At 53.9% G+C, this 14,824-nt stretch overlaps 8 protein-coding genes across 8 annotated transcripts; 5 read left to right on the top strand and 3 right to left on the bottom strand.

Moving 5' to 3' along the window:
- Positions 1–148: 148 nt before the first annotated feature.
- GYP7 (GTPase activating protein) lies at positions 149–2,772 on the top strand (the record flags this gene model as incomplete). The annotated part of the gene is made up of 2 exons (XM_064838581.1): positions 149–1,721; positions 1,796–2,772. The coding sequence occupies 2 exons, from the start codon at positions 149–151 to the stop codon at positions 2,770–2,772; spliced, it is 2,550 nt and encodes an 849-aa protein (XP_064694035.1).
- A 592-nt stretch (positions 2,773–3,364) lies between these two features.
- LTS14_005882 (uncharacterized protein) lies at positions 3,365–4,914 on the top strand (the record flags this gene model as incomplete). The annotated part of the gene is made up of 3 exons (XM_064838580.1): positions 3,365–3,487; positions 3,546–3,669; positions 3,734–4,914. The coding sequence occupies 3 exons, from the start codon at positions 3,365–3,367 to the stop codon at positions 4,912–4,914; spliced, it is 1,428 nt and encodes a 475-aa protein (XP_064694034.1).
- Positions 4,915–5,011: 97 nt separating this feature from the next.
- LTS14_005881 (uncharacterized protein) lies at positions 5,012–6,643 on the bottom strand (the record flags this gene model as incomplete). The annotated part of the gene is made up of 3 exons (XM_064838579.1): positions 5,012–5,855; positions 5,908–6,344; positions 6,407–6,643. 3 exons carry the CDS (start codon positions 6,641–6,643, stop codon positions 5,012–5,014), a joined length of 1,518 nt encoding a protein of 505 aa, XP_064694033.1.
- Positions 6,644–7,508: 865 nt separating this feature from the next.
- On the bottom strand, positions 7,509–8,012 carry LTS14_005880 (uncharacterized protein; the record flags this gene model as incomplete). The annotated part of the gene is made up of 1 exon (XM_064838578.1): positions 7,509–8,012. One exon carries the CDS (start codon positions 8,010–8,012, stop codon positions 7,509–7,511), a length of 504 nt encoding a protein of 167 aa, XP_064694032.1.
- Positions 8,013–8,042: 30 nt separating this feature from the next.
- LTS14_005879 (uncharacterized protein) lies at positions 8,043–8,772 on the bottom strand (the record flags this gene model as incomplete). Its single annotated transcript, XM_064838577.1, has 2 exons — positions 8,043–8,432; positions 8,482–8,772. 2 exons carry the CDS (start codon positions 8,770–8,772, stop codon positions 8,043–8,045), a joined length of 681 nt encoding a protein of 226 aa, XP_064694031.1.
- Positions 8,773–9,144: 372 nt separating this feature from the next.
- Positions 9,145–10,741, top strand: TUB1 (alpha-tubulin; the record flags this gene model as incomplete). The annotated part of the gene is made up of 4 exons (XM_064838576.1): positions 9,145–9,169; positions 9,271–9,311; positions 9,403–9,505; positions 9,558–10,741. The coding sequence occupies 4 exons, from the start codon at positions 9,145–9,147 to the stop codon at positions 10,739–10,741; spliced, it is 1,353 nt and encodes a 450-aa protein (XP_064694030.1).
- Positions 10,742–11,890: 1,149 nt separating this feature from the next.
- LTS14_005877 (uncharacterized protein) lies at positions 11,891–13,030 on the top strand (the record flags this gene model as incomplete). Its single annotated transcript, XM_064838575.1, has 2 exons — positions 11,891–11,998; positions 12,050–13,030. 2 exons carry the CDS (start codon positions 11,891–11,893, stop codon positions 13,028–13,030), a joined length of 1,089 nt encoding a protein of 362 aa, XP_064694029.1.
- A 716-nt stretch (positions 13,031–13,746) lies between these two features.
- Positions 13,747–14,551, top strand: ypt1 (ras GTPase; the record flags this gene model as incomplete). The annotated part of the gene is made up of 3 exons (XM_064838574.1): positions 13,747–13,998; positions 14,059–14,286; positions 14,357–14,551. 3 exons carry the CDS (start codon positions 13,747–13,749, stop codon positions 14,549–14,551), a joined length of 675 nt encoding a protein of 224 aa, XP_064694028.1.
- Positions 14,552–14,824: the final 273 nt, after the last annotated feature.

The following is a 14,824-nucleotide window of genomic DNA, read 5'->3' as shown; positions in this document are numbered from 1 at the left end:
GCGTGCTTGAGTAACAGGCACGCTCATGAGGCAAGGCAACAACATTGTTACTATTGATATGACATGAGCCACCACCAGTAGCGAGGCTGAACAAGCTGCCTCACCATTCACTGCTCCTGATTCTTGGCAAGGCTCGAGCTCTGTCAATATGTCTAGCTCCACGGAACCGCAAGTCGAAGATGCGACACGCGAACCTCCAAGCCCGCCGTCGCCTACGGCCAGCTTCTACGACATGAGTGACGACGAAGAGGGCGGCTACAGTACGATCCGGCATAGCAAGAGTGGGAAGGGCGTCAAGCTGCTGTACACTAAGAGCAAAGTCTACGTCCATCCTTCCCCCTCAGCCAGAGACAACATTCCTGGATATGTTGCGGTTATGCAGCAGAAGCCTGCTCGGGATCTCATAGCCAGCCCACCCACCAGTCCTGGAAGCAGCAGCAGTGTTGGTAGAAGAGCGGAAATCAATAGTTTGTTGCTTGCTTGGGTACCCGAAAAGAGTCTCGGCGAAGCCAATACCATCTACACGAAGGTGGAGTCCAACGATTCTGGCGAGCCTCCGAAGCAGTCACACCTCGTCCCTGCCCCGCCGGTTACCACCTCACATAGCTCCAGCGTCGGCGCATACGCGTTTGCTATACCGGTCACAGATATCTTCAGTATCCTGGTCAGGCCGCCGAATACAGGGTGGTGGTTTGGAAGCATCGTGATCAACACTCGAGCCGGCGACTCCTTCCCTGCGCTGTTCTTCCATGACTCGGAATGCCAAAGCACGATCGATCAGCGGAAGAAGCTCCAGCGTGAGAACTTTAGCATTAGCGGGGAGGATGGGGAGGGCATGTTCTGGGGTGGCGACGAAGTCATAAGATGGCTAAAGAAGTTTGTCACTGTCGAGCGATCATCACAGGAGCCAAGTGTCTATCTTATCGAGCCTAGTGAGAGTGATCGGGTGGGCTTTGGTAGTGCTGGAAAGCCAACGCCAGACAAGGTACGAAATGTTCTTGAAGGCAAGCACAAAGATGATCCTGCGCAGCCCAGAAAAGGCAGCGTCAACGATGGCGATCCGGTCATGAAAGCGCTCAAGCAGGCAAGATGGAGCTTCTTGGAGAAGATGAGCCAGGTTACGACCTTCACGCGACGAACAGCTCAGGCAGTAGCGGAGAACAAGAATCTGCCACCACAAGTCAGACGCTTGATGCAAGATCCTCAGGTCCAGACGGTCAGCGATGAGTTCGATTCGGCGAGATTGTATCTTGCGAGATGGGCAATGGGCATTGCTGAGCAGAGCGAACGTGAGCGGAGCCAGCGCATCTGGACAGCGAAGGATATGCTGGAAATGGAGGAGACAGGTGTCGGTGAGTTCGAGGTTCTGGACATGGAAGCGCAGGATTTGAGTCTGATGGACAAGCGGAAACCGGTCACGGTGGAGGAGTGGAACGGCTACTTCAATGTGGGCACTGGTGTGCTTGAGAAGACCCCCGACGAGGTGAAGGATCGTATCTTCCATGGTGGTCTTGATCCAGATGATAGTGTGAGGAAAGAGGCATGGCTGTTTATCCTTGGCGTATACGAATGGACGAGCACGAAGCAGGAGCGGCATGCGAAAATGAACAGCTTACGTGACGAGTACATTCGCCTCAAGGGTGCATGGTGGGAGCGGATGTTGGACGAGCAGGGTACGCTTGAAGAGCGCGAATGGTGGAAGGAGCAGAAGATGAGGATAGGTAAGCCATTCTCCCAGCAGTTCGTCGCCACCAACTACTGACGTGGTTTACTGACCGTGCTGTGTCCGCTGTAGAAAAGGACGTCCATCGAACAGATCGACACATTCCACTATTCGCTGGCGAGGACATTCCTCATCCAGATCCGGACTCACCGTTCGCTGAAGCAGGCACAAATGTCCACCTTGAACAAATGAAGGACATGCTTCTCACCTACAACGAATACAACCGCGATCTCGGCTACGTCCAAGGAATGTCCGACCTCCTTGCCCCCATCTACGCCATCGAGCAAGACGACGCTGTAGCATTCTGGGGTTTCGTCAAATTCATGGAGCGCATGGAGCGAAACTTCCTGCGCGATCAATCCGGCATGCGCCTACAACTCGTGACTCTCGACCAACTATGCCAACTTCTCGACCCGAAGCTCTATGATCACTTACAGAAGGTCGACAGCACGAACTTCTTCTTTTTCTTCCGCATGCTTCTGGTCTGGTTCAAGCGCGAGTTCTCGTTTCCAGATATCCTTCGCTTGTACGAGACACTCTGGACTGACTACCTGAGCTCGAATTTCCATCTCTTCATCGCTATGGCCATACTGGAGAAACACCGCAACGTCATCATAGACCATTTGAAAGGCTTTGACGAGGTGCTAAAATATGTCAACGAGCTATCCGGCACGATCGATCTACCTTCAACACTTATCAGAGCTGAGGCACTGTTCAGGAGATTCCAAAGGACGGTGGAGGCGATAGATCGGAAGAGCAGCTTTCCGGGTATGCCTAAGCCTGAATTAAGGCAGAGATTACCTGTGCCACCACCAACGAGTCCTGGCGTGGATGGGAGGCCGAGGAGGGCTAGTCAAGCTGCGACTGGTAGTAGTGCTGGTGCAAGCGCTTCAGGGAGAGCTCCAACGGTAGGCGATCATGTCGCGGCTGGTATTGGGGCGCAGAAGGAGAAGGTGGTGACGCCTGAGTTGAGGGCATTGCTAAGCAGAGAGGTGCCGAAGCTTGACAAGCAGGAGGTCAAAGACCATGGAGGTGGAGTGGGGGCATGAAAGTGGATGCTTAGAGAGGCTCGAATATTGAGAGGACGACTTGTATGACTTGCATGAGCCTTAGACTGGTACGGCACGAATTGACACTCTTGTGTTGAACAGGAGCTGCGGTCATTGGGCACGGTGTACGGCGTGGAGGTGTTGATCTGGCGGTTGCGAGATCTGTCTTTTGCCGAGATAGCCTTACGAGATACACACTTTGCTCTCCTCACGACTTACTTGACTGTGCTTCGCCGTCTGATTCTCATCCCTGCTATCATTTCTCACCTCTTCGCAACAGTTGTTGCTTGCCGGTGTTTAGCCGTTTGACTTCGGCAACTTCGGCACAAAGATACCACCGTACCTCGATCGAGCGGGCATCAATGCCACCCTACCCTACCACCCAAGCAGATTATGGAGTAGGGATCTGGGACACCTCTGATAACGACCGCACTGATAGTCATTCGCCGTGGTCGTCCCGAATCGTGGTGAGCTTCGATATCGTTTCCATGCCTTGATCCCGAGAGTGTACAACCGTCCTTCTTCCGCAGAGCGATTGCCGTCGACTTTGCGACAGCATAACAGCCAGACAAGACCACGGCACTCTACCAACATGGGCCTTCTGCACAAGCTGAGAGTCGTCGTCTGGGATGAGCCTCCACCAACGAAAGCTGAACGAAGATTGGTGCAAAAGGTCGATTTCTTCGTCCTGACTTATGTCTGCTTGATGTACTGGGTAAGTATACCGACCGTATCTTCCAGCCTATCATCTGACGTTACTCACCATGATCAAGGTCAACTACCTTGACCGAAGCAATTTGAACAATGCGTACGTCTCTGGTGCTCGCGAAGACCTTGGGTTCAAGGGCACTCAGCTCAACCAGATTACCACGATCTTCTATGGCGGGTATCTTCTTGGTAGGCATTCCTGGTCAAAGGCCGTGGTTCAACACTTGCTAACGGTATACACGCCGGTCTGTAGGCCAGATCCCAAACAACCTCATAATGCAAAAGGTTCCACCCCGAATCTGGCTCCCAGTAACTTGCTTGGCTTGGGGCTTCCTCACCCTTGGCACAGCGTTCACGCATCATCCTTGGGAGATAATGGTCATCCGATTCTTCCAGGGATTCTTTGAAGCCTCGTGCTTTGTAGGAGTCCAATGGATATTAGGGTCTTGGTACCGGCCTGAAGAAATCGGGAAAAGGACTGCGATTTTCACGAGTTCGGGGCTGGCTGGCTCCATGTTCAGCGGACTTATGCAAGGGGCCATCTATAAAAACCTGAATGGTGCGTCAGGGCTGGCTGGTTGGAGATGGTTGTTTGTGATTGACTTTCTGATTACGTTGCCTATTGCGGTGTATGGTCTCTTGTGCTTTCCGGATACGCCAACGAGTACGCGAGCGAGGTATCTCAGTCATGAGGAACGAGTACTGGCTGTTGAGCGCTTGCCAGAGGTCAGTCGGAAACGTGGTGTCCTCGGGTTCAGTCTCATAAAGAGAGTCGTCCTATCCTGGCATTGGTGGGCTTTCGTCTTGCTGTGGGTGGCGTGCTCGAATACGGAGATGTACTCCTCGAACGGCATCATGCAGCTCTGGCTGAAAAGCACCAAGGACTTCTCCATCGAGCAGGTGAACTACATACCCACAGCCGTGAGCGGCATGGGCATAGTCGCCACTCTGGTTCTGGGGTGGTACTCAGACTGGAACACTTCTCGCCGCTGGCACGTGGGAGTCCTTCTCTCCTTCACAGCCATCATCTCCGGTGCACTAATGCTTTCTGCACCAACACGAGCGGCACGGTTTGCGGCGCTGATCCTGAACGGCATCCAGTATTCTGGCCAGACAGTAATGTTCGCATGGGCCAACGACCTGATACGTGGGGATGACGCGAAAAGGTCTGTTGTGCTTGCCAGCATGAACATGTTCAGCGCTGCAGTCTACCTATTCTGGAGCTTGCTTTTTTATAATGCTACGCAAGCGCCAGACTGGTACGAGGGTAACATTGCCATGATGACGATGGGAGGCTTTCTACTTCTTTGCACGCTCGGCACTCTCATGCTGCAAAAGAGGCAAGAGAGATCTGAGGGTGTGCCGGGTGGACGACACGGATCGTATGATCAATATCTAGAGAAGAAGGATGTTGGCGACGATGACAAGGCCTGATCGTTGTAGGGTTCCTGCACTATTCGAGCTTCATCTTTTATGTGCACGATCAGTGCACGGTTATGTCTGATTACACACTTCTTCCTAACGCCAATCATCAAGAGCTCCCGCTTGTCGCACTCAATGCAGCATTAGGATAGCTCGCAACAGTGAAGTTCGTAGTCGTCAAGTTCGTGTTGCCCGGAACGATATACCTCTTGGTCTTCGGCAAGGTATCAATGAACGCCTGCGGCACATTCAATGTATCCTTGACCACATGACTAGGGGTGAGACCTAACCACTGCGCGGCAGATATGTCGATGTATCGTGGCGCCTGGAGGACTTCCATGTATACCACGGGCGTGGTGCCGACATTCTCGACATAGCGCGAGGATGCGACGGGAACGTAACCGACGTCACCTTCCTGGAAGTCAAAGGTGCGCGATGCCTGTGGGCCGGAGAAGACTGTCACACGGGCATTGCCTTGAAGGAAGAAATTCCATTCATCGAATGTCAAGTGCCAGTGGATCTCACGCATCGCACCTGGTCCGATGGTGAAAAGAGCCATGGAGAAGTTGTTGGCGATCGGGAAAGTGCTTGGATCAACAATCTTAACGCTGCCACCAGGAACGGTGTAAGGGTCTTGTGCTGAGAGATGGTAGCTGTACGACTCATTGGCTGGAAGTGGTCCGGCTGGTCCAGTGACGGCTTTGCGTGCTTCCTCGAGCGTTGTGTTATCTGGAGATCCGTTGAAAATGTAGCGTTGGTCCTTGGGAATGTTCTTGAACGTGCTGACGTCGGTCTGGAAATTCTTGGCGAGGATTTCGAGAGGATTGCGAGCGAAGAGCTCGGACACGAGATCGGTGCCGTCCTCCGAGAAGTCGCCCTGGTTGAACACCAGAAGGAATTCCACGCCTTCGTCTGTGGCTTGGATGCTGTGTGGCACACCGGCCGGGAAGAACCTGAAGCGATGTTAGATCATGCTGCTTGTGCCGTGACTACTTCCGCACTCACCACAAATCACCTGCCTGCAAGTCATCGACGAAAGACTGCCCGTTCTGATTGACAGCAGCAATACGAACACTACCCGACAGGATGTACGACCACTCATTCGCAGAATGCCAATGAAGCTCCCGGTAAGCATTAGGTCCGAGACGCATGTCGACACCAGCCATAGCAGTGGCGACAGGCAACTGGTCTGTGTTCTCCTGCCTTGCCCATCCAGGCTGACCACCACCAGTACCCGGTCGTGCGCTCGAAAGACCCATCGGCCACTTCGCGTTAGGTATGGAGCCCATATCTGTCCCAGGTCTGGCGAGAGCATCCGGGTTCTGGCGGTCGATGGGCAGATTGCGAGGACCTGGGTCAGTAGCTCCACTGTCACCACGAATAGGCTGCGGGTTGGGAGTGCTGGTCATGTCGAGGTACAACCCGAGATCTGCATCTTCCTCCTGCCCTGGCACCAAGGTGTAGTCTCCAACATAGTAGCTGGTTGGGCCACTCCTGGTCCGACTTCAGTAGCTTTGGCACTGTCTCCTGCAGAGCCGAGGAGAGCCTCCGAGCCGTAGATGTTTCCCTGTGCGCCAACAGGCCCTACAGCGGCGTATGGAATGGCCGAGTTGTCGATAGCGTCTGCACCTGGCTCACTGACAACAGCATCGTTCTGTCGTTTCCATGTCCTTGGAGCAGGTCGGGCTGACACGACAGTAGTCAAGCCAGCAATGGCGGCAATGGACGTGGCGAACTTCATGTTGGCGAGATGCAGTCAAACAAGTTGGAGAAGAGAAGAATTGATACCTACATGATCAGATCCAGGCTTTGTACTTTGCATACATGCTTGCCATTGACCACGGATGACGACGACGCCGGTGACGGCGCTGTGCAAAATCCATGCCTAGACTCAGAGTACCCCAAGAGCCGTGCGGGACACTGTGCGGTAGTGTTATTATATTGCACGATCGACATGGTCTACTGTAGAACCCTGCCGTGGAGTGCAGACGTGATGCAATGGCCATTCGTCCGCTTCGGTCGTCTGTATTTTGATGTCGGCTAGGACGCGCCGCTTCAACCGAAGAGGAAGTATAATGTCGAAATCGCGCATCTTGAATCAAGCCGCTTTCGACATAGCAGAGCGCAAAGCGCATGCGTGCCAAATGGAATATGTCTATTGATGACTTCGATTGCTTTCAGTGGGCCAAGAACATGATGCTCGATGTGACCGTCACGATGATATAGCCGTTGGCCGGCACGGACCGTGGAGATATACGACAAATCGGCAGTTGCAGTCCTCGGTACCACTAGTGTGAGTGCTTGTACGAAGTCGACGCCGGCATGCTATATCTTTATACATTCAAGGCTAGAATGTGCGCAGATTATTTCCCGAGGGATCTCAGCTGCATCGAAGCATTGACGTGCGTTGCCATCACAAGGCGCACAAGCAGCATCGGATTTCAGCAGAAGCAGCTCAAGCTCCCGCCCAATGCTTCTTACGGCCTTGCCAGGTCGCGACATTTCCGTGCCTTGAAGACTGGACCTCAGAGTGAGTGGCACGCGTCCGTCCACCGCTATCTGCTACCAAGCGTCCGTGTGATGCGATTTCGACAACGATGACTGCCTTATTCGACATTGCTATCAGCATTGCGGGTGAAATTGAGCACGCCTGGCGTGTAACTGATATTGGCGGCATTTCTGAGCTGATGCATCGTCTGTAAGCTCAGAGGCGGAGCAATACCTTGCTCAGCAAGACGTTGGTAGTTCGCGACGGCAAATCTCATAGTATCGATCGGCTTCAGACGTCGAAGGACCTGCAGCATGATCTCCGGTGGAAGGGCTCTTAGTGGTAATAGAGCCGGTATCTGTGTTTGGTTGGTAAGGTAGACGATGCGTGATCGTGATAGTGCTGGAGCCAGGCCATAGGCGTGGAGGAGCGGGTAGTTGGCGAAGTCGAAGTTGATGAAAGCTTCGGGCTGCAAAAGCTCCACGATGTCGAGGATGAGCTCTGGCGGGAGATTAAAGAATGGGTGACGAGCCGACACCGCTTGATCGCTGTTTCCGGCGGAAGGGTTGGCGTCGTTGCTATCGCCCTGGCCGGCTTCACTTCCGATGTTGCTGTCTACCATGACTGGTCGATAGATCATGACAAGGACCCTTCAGTCCTTGTGCGCCTTCTCTGGCGTGAAGTACTGCTTCCAGATGACGCCAGAAACCCACCATCCACCAATAGCAAGCAGGACAATGTAGGTCCCAGTTGGTAGTAATGAGCGCGGAAAGAAGTTACCCAGATAAGGGTCGAGTAAAAGGTCAATGTCAACAGGCGGGGGATCTTGCATCAATGTCGTGTTCGAAGAGAAGAAGTCCGCGGCAGCCTGAAGACGAAGGAACAGTAGGCTTTCCTGGTCAGATCCAGTGTGACTGCCTGTAAGCAACTGTGAGTTTGCCTCCTGTCTCTCCAACGAGAATGCAGCCAGACTTTGCACCAAAGGGGGTGTATCGAAAACGTGGTCGACAGTGTATGTGTCCAGCCAGAAAGTTGTCGGTTGCTGATGAAACGTGAGCTGAAAAATCTGAAGGCGAGTGCTTTGGGCTTACAATGGCTGCCCAGCAGACACGGACTTCGTAGCGTTGCGTCGGTGATAAGTCACGCAGTAGATACCAGGACTCAAGACCACGCGGTTGTTCTTCGCTAGGAAAATTGACTGCCAGTGAGAGACGTTCTTTTGATGACTTCGCCGATAGCGACACCAGCTGTAGTGTCTCGAGCAATGGGCCTGTATCTGGAATGCGTATGGCAGGTGGCGCGGAGAAGATGACCTTCTCAGTGTTTGCGTAGGCGGCAGTAGCGAACAGCGTGAGAGATTGAGCTATCGACATCAGATGCATGGCGAGCGGTGGCACGTGTGTTAGTGGTGATTTCGTGTTTGCTCATGCTGGGACTGCTCGTGACTGATAAAGAATCTATCGCCGTGCTCAATCTTCCAAATGTATATGAATATCTAGATCCTTTCACGGTCATTTGATGGTGTGAGTAGGAGTAGAAGGGCAGGTGCTGTCTGCGCACTGCTATTGGTCAGTCTCGCGTTCCGCTAGTTCTAGTGGCCCTGAATCCGCTTCGAGAAGCCCACTAAACAAAAACACCTCCCCGCTCAACAACACACGCGCTTGCTCGCCAGCGACATCCTCTCTGCTACGACCCTCCGACCATACCGACAATACTAACGATAACCATACCACACACCAAGACCAACCGCCAAGATGCGTGAAGTTATCAGCTTGAACGGTACGTCTACCCTCAGTCATCTGTGCCCCCACCTGGCCTTGACCGCCATGTTGAGAAAGATATTCTAAACAGAACAAATGCTGACAAAATACGCGTTATAGTTGGCCAAGCCGGTTGCCAGATCGCCAACAGCTGCTGGGAGGTGAGTCCATACCAATTCAAGAGCAGAGACGAACGACCCGGACTCGAGAAAATATGGCTGCCTAAGGAGTAAACACTGACGGGAACAATAGCTGTACTGCCTTGAGCACGGCATCCAGCCCGATGGCTACCTGACTGAAGAGCGCAAGGCCAACAATGACGATCAAGGCTTCTCCACTTTCTTCTCCGAGACTGGTGAGTGAAGTCAGGGGCCACGTGAGCAAGACATTGAGCTGACGTCCGACAGGCAACGGCAAGTACGTCCCACGCACCATCTACGCCGATCTCGAGCCCAATGTCGTCGACGAGGTCCGCACCGGTCCCTACCGCAGTCTGTTCCACCCGGAGCACATGATCACAGGCAAGGAGGATGCTTCGAACAATTACGCTCGTGGGCACTACACCGTGGGCAAGGAGTTGATCGACGAGGTCTTGGACAAGGTCAGGCGCGTGGCGGACAATTGCTCTGGTCTTCAGGGTTTCCTCGTCTTCCACTCCTTCGGCGGTGGCACCGGCTCCGGTTTCGGTGCCCTGCTCATGGAGCGCTTGTCAGTCGACTACGGCAAGAAGTGCAAGCTTGAGTTCTGCGTCTACCCGGCCCCACAGGTCGCTACTTCGGTCGTCGAGCCGTACAACTCCATCCTCACGACACACACTACACTTGAGCACTCGGACTGCTCGTTCATGGTCGACAATGAGGCCATCTACGACATCTGCCGTCGCAACCTTGGCATCGAGCGCCCCAACTACGAGAACTTGAACCGCCTGATCGCACAGGTCGTCTCCTCCATCACCGCCTCTCTCCGCTTCGACGGCTCCTTGAACGTCGACCTCAACGAGTTCCAGACCAACCTCGTTCCATACCCTCGCATCCACTTCCCGCTTGTCGCCTACGCACCAATCATCTCTGCCGCTCGCGCCGCCCACGAGGCCAACAGCGTTCAGGAGATCTCTATGTCCTGCTTCGAGCCAAACAACCAGATGGTGAAGTGTGACCCGCGCAACGGCAAGTACATGGCCACTTGCCTCCTCTACCGCGGTGATGTCGTGCCCAAGGACACTCACCAGGCCGTCGCCACTCTCAAGACTAAGCGGACCATCCAGTTCGTCGACTGGTGCCCCACTGGCTTTAAGCTCGGCATCTGCTACCAACCTCCTCAGGTCGTCCCCAACGGTGACTTGGCCAAGGTCAACCGCGCCGTCTGCATGTTGTCCAACACCACCGCCATCGCGGAGGCCTGGTCCGCTCTCTCACACAAGTTCGACCTCATGTACAGCAAGCGTGCTTTCGTTCACTGGTATGTCGGTGAGGGTATGGAGGAGGGTGAATTCAGCGAGGCCCGTGAGGACTTGGCTGCGCTCGAGCGCGACTACGAGGAAGTTGCCGCTGATTCTGCTGAGGGTGATGAGGGTGGTGAGGCCGAGTACTAGATGTGTACATGATGAGAGGTGACTGTCTGACTGACGTTATGGACGGAGGAGACTTTGAGCGAGATTATGGCATGGCGCAGTTGGCGAATTGAGCATGCTTTATGGCTGGCAGACTACGCTGCGCCTGCAAGTGGGAGTAGCTAGGCATTGACCTCAGGCTGCTAGATATCATGTTTCCTTTGACTTGTAATTGAAGCCATCACATCAAAGTGCCTGCTCGTAAATGTTTGCATACACAGCATAATTGCAACGAAACGCCGTGGCCCTTGCTCTGCTGAGCACGAGAAAGCTAGCACCGCGCTTCTCATGCACGACGCACGCTCAGCCACACAACCCACTCATCCATTGCACTACTGGCGCGACAGCACCCATGTGACAGCACAGAATACGGTAAAGTATAGTAGTCTTTTCTGTGCTCTGCTTACCAGCTTGCCTGCGGGCGTGCGTGCTCCGGAGCAATGTCGAAGCCGGTAGCCGGCGACGCGATAAATTTGTTTGTGCGTGCGTGGAGGATATTCTTCCCCTTGAACTGACAGTTGGAAAATAATACCGAGACATTGACAGCCGACCGCACCGCAACCGCGTCTTTACTGCTTGAGAAGGGCAAGGATCACCATTCGACACTGCCCTGCCCTGCTGTTTCCAGTACCAAGCAAACGTCTGTGGCAAGCACCACGCACGCAGCAACATGGCTGAGCCCACAACTCCCGATGCTGGGCCTGATAAAGCGCCGCCTTCTTTGCCTCCTGGATGGTGCGTCTCTCTGTGATGCAGCTGCAAGTCGAGCATACTTGTCATTCGTCCTTTCCTGAAGAGCATCGTTCTTGCCCACATACCTACCTTACTTCTCCTCATCTCCCCACTCGAGCTTTTGACACATCTTGAGCTTGGCACTGACGTATCCGTTGTTCTCTTGAAGGATTGCGCAGTTCGACGCGAAGTGAGTGCTTCATCCCTGTGGTTTTCGCACGTGTCGATTTCAAACTAGTGCTGGCACGAGACATCATTGCACAAGCTCAACTCACAACTAACCGCTCGTGCTTCATCTGCTGATCATGATTTGTTTTGGACAGATCAAGAAAGTACTACTTTGTTCAGATAAGCACCGGAGAATCTACGTGGGAAGTACCGACTACCGCCGCTCCCAATATGCCTACACCAGGCGGCACACCAGCACAGGGCAACCCGTACGATCGGCCTGGCGAAGGTGAAGGGTCGAGGGGAATGGAGGGGCAGGAGGGCGAGCGCAGTCTGGGTGTATGTCTCTATCGATGTCAAGTTCAGATGGGTTACTGACTTGCTTCCTAGGGTGATCTGCTAGGCGCATATCTGAAGAAAGGTTCGGGAGGATCAGGCTCGTCACCACTCGGCAGTATCGCTTCTTCGTTTCTGGGAGGCGGTAGCAGCAACAATAACCATGGCTCCTCGAGTGGAGGAGGAAGTTCGGGGCTTGGCGGACTAGCACAGTCGTTCTTGGGCGGTGGTAGCTCGCAGAAGCCACAACAACAGCAGCACCAGAATCAGCAGAGCCAACACCAGTCGTCGGGTGGAGGTGGTGGTGGGCTTGGACAACTGGGAGCGATGGCGAGTAACTTCTTGGGTGGGCACGGAAAGACTGGCGGGTCGAACTATGGATACTCCTCGAATGGGCAGACTGGCACGTACAATGGCACTGCACCGGCGGCGTCGTACCAGGAGCACCATAATGCGCACTCGAAGCCGAATGCAGGGTATGGGCAGCAGCAAGGAGGAAGCTCGTACGGTCAGCAGGGCGGCGGTGGATATGGTTCGCAGCAGACAGGTTACGGCGCATCACAACAACAGCAACATCAGTCCGGCTACGGCGGTAGCGCAGCAGGCAGTGGCTATGGCACACCTCAACATCAGCAGCACCAAGGAGGGCCACCTTCTGGCCAGTATGGAGGCCAACAGGGCGGCTATGGACCACAGAGCGGCTCGTATCAAGCTCCAGGCCAACACGGAAATGATTACTCGCAATCGCATCAGCAACAATCATATGGTGGCGCTTCTTCAGGCGGCTATGGCCAACATCAGCAACATCAACCTCCTACCGGACAATATGGTCAGCAATCAGGTGGGTACGGAGGACAACAGTCGTACCCTCCACCGCCACCAATGGAAGGACATAACGCGGGCCAGCATCAGCATAACCAGCAATACTCTGCTTATCCAGGCGCCCAACATCAACATCAGCAAGGTGGTGGGTATGGACAGCAGCAACAGGGTGGGTACGGCGGCGGTGGATATGGTGGATCTGGTGGTTATTAGACAAGCATGTGTTCTTGGCTGGCTTTTTCTGGGTTAAGGAAAACAGACGTGCAATGCTTGTCTTTCAGCAGCGCAGCACGATTTGTGTCTAGGCATGACAGCGATGATTTCATGTGAATAGATGTATACGAGTGCGTATGTCTACAGCGAAGCAATCATATTCTATCACGATACACAACATTGAAACAGTCGTGAACGTGCAGCGCCGGCTGTCAAGCCATGTGACAGTGGCGGATCTTTGGGCTTGTCGGGAAACGCCCGCCGCGCATGAAGGGTCTCATGGACAGCGCTGCCTGTGACATTACCGCACGCCCATCCTTCACGACTGACTACCCTTCCCACACACACCATCCCCTCACAAAACTTCCAGTGTGCCTCTAACAAGCATCGTCGTACTCCTCACGATCTACGCGCACATACCACATCATCTACCCCGATCCGCGCAGCCATCATGAATCCCGAGTAGTGAGTGCAAGCTCGCCCCGAAGCATCAGGGCCAACATCACTTCACGGTCGAGGTGCGCGCCTCTGTCAGAGCTTCTGCTGATTGCTATCGATATCTAGTGTACCCCTCCCTCTTCCGCACCTTTGCCGCGACCTACACAAACCGGTGACTCTCATGCCAACAAACACCGCTCACTCACATATATCAATCACTGGACCACCGCACAACTGGACCGCTACTCTGCCCTGCCACTGCCGTAGCCGCTGCCACCATGTCGAAGCCTCTCACTGGATTCGCGGTCAAGAAGGCGCTTGATGTATCGCCCAGCTCACTGACCCCGATTGAAAACAGATACGACTACCTCTTCAAGCTCCTGCTGATCGGAGACTCTGGAGTGGGAAAGTCTTGCTTGCTTCTTCGATTCGCCGACGACACGTACACGGAGAGCTACATTTCGACCATCGGTGTCGATTTCAAGATCAGAACTATCGAGCTCGATGGCAAGACTGTGAAGTTGCAGATTGTACGTCATTGAATACGCGATGAGGTGGAACACGTGGTTGCTAACATGATGTCAATGCAGTGGGATACCGCAGGACAAGAGCGCTTCCGCACCATCACATCCTCCTACTACCGCGGTGCCCACGGCATCTGCGTCGTCTACGATGTCACAGACATGGACTCCTTCAACAACGTCAAGCAGTGGCTGCAGGAGATCGACCGCTACGCCACAGAGGGTGTGAACAAGCTTCTCGTGGGCAACAAGAGCGATATGGCGGACAAGAAGGTGGTTGAGTACACCGTGGCCAAGGTGAGTGCTAGGCAGCAGCTTCATGTCACTCACTGTGCAGTCGCACTAGATACTAATCTTGTGATTGCAGGAATTTGCGGACAGCCTAGGCATCCCATTCCTCGAGACCTCGGCCAAGAACGCTAGTAACGTCGAGCAAGCTTTCCTGACCATGGCTCGCCAAATCAAGGAGCGCATGGGCAACACTACCGTCAACAACAAGCCCACCGTACAAGTCGGCCAAGGTCAAGGCGTGCAGTCCGGTAGCGCAGGCGGCTGCTGTTAAAGGGCAACAACGAGGAGAATCACGCATAGCAAAGGAAACGAAGCGTTGGATTTCCGGCGGGGGGCGTTTCATCATTGAGAACATGAGACTAGACTACGTTACTTTTCCTCCTGCTGGGTAGCGTTTTCCATGGCACAGACGAGGGAGAGCGAAGGCTTAATATGCTAGCTTGCTTGCATCATATACTCTTGCAGGCTGGCAGGTTTTTGTGCATGTGCAGGTGGCGCGATGACTACCTTACTAGAGATTGCTGTCATGGCTCATGGCGTTATT

The sequence above is a fragment of the Recurvomyces mirabilis genome (assembly GCF_035927965.1).
Source record: "Recurvomyces mirabilis strain CCFEE 5264 chromosome Unknown scaffold_14, whole genome shotgun sequence".
NCBI lineage: Eukaryota > Fungi > Ascomycota > Dothideomycetes > Mycosphaerellales > Teratosphaeriaceae > Recurvomyces > Recurvomyces mirabilis.
The sequence above is the reverse complement of the archived record's forward strand: the minus strand, read 5'-3'. Positions and strand labels throughout refer to the sequence as shown.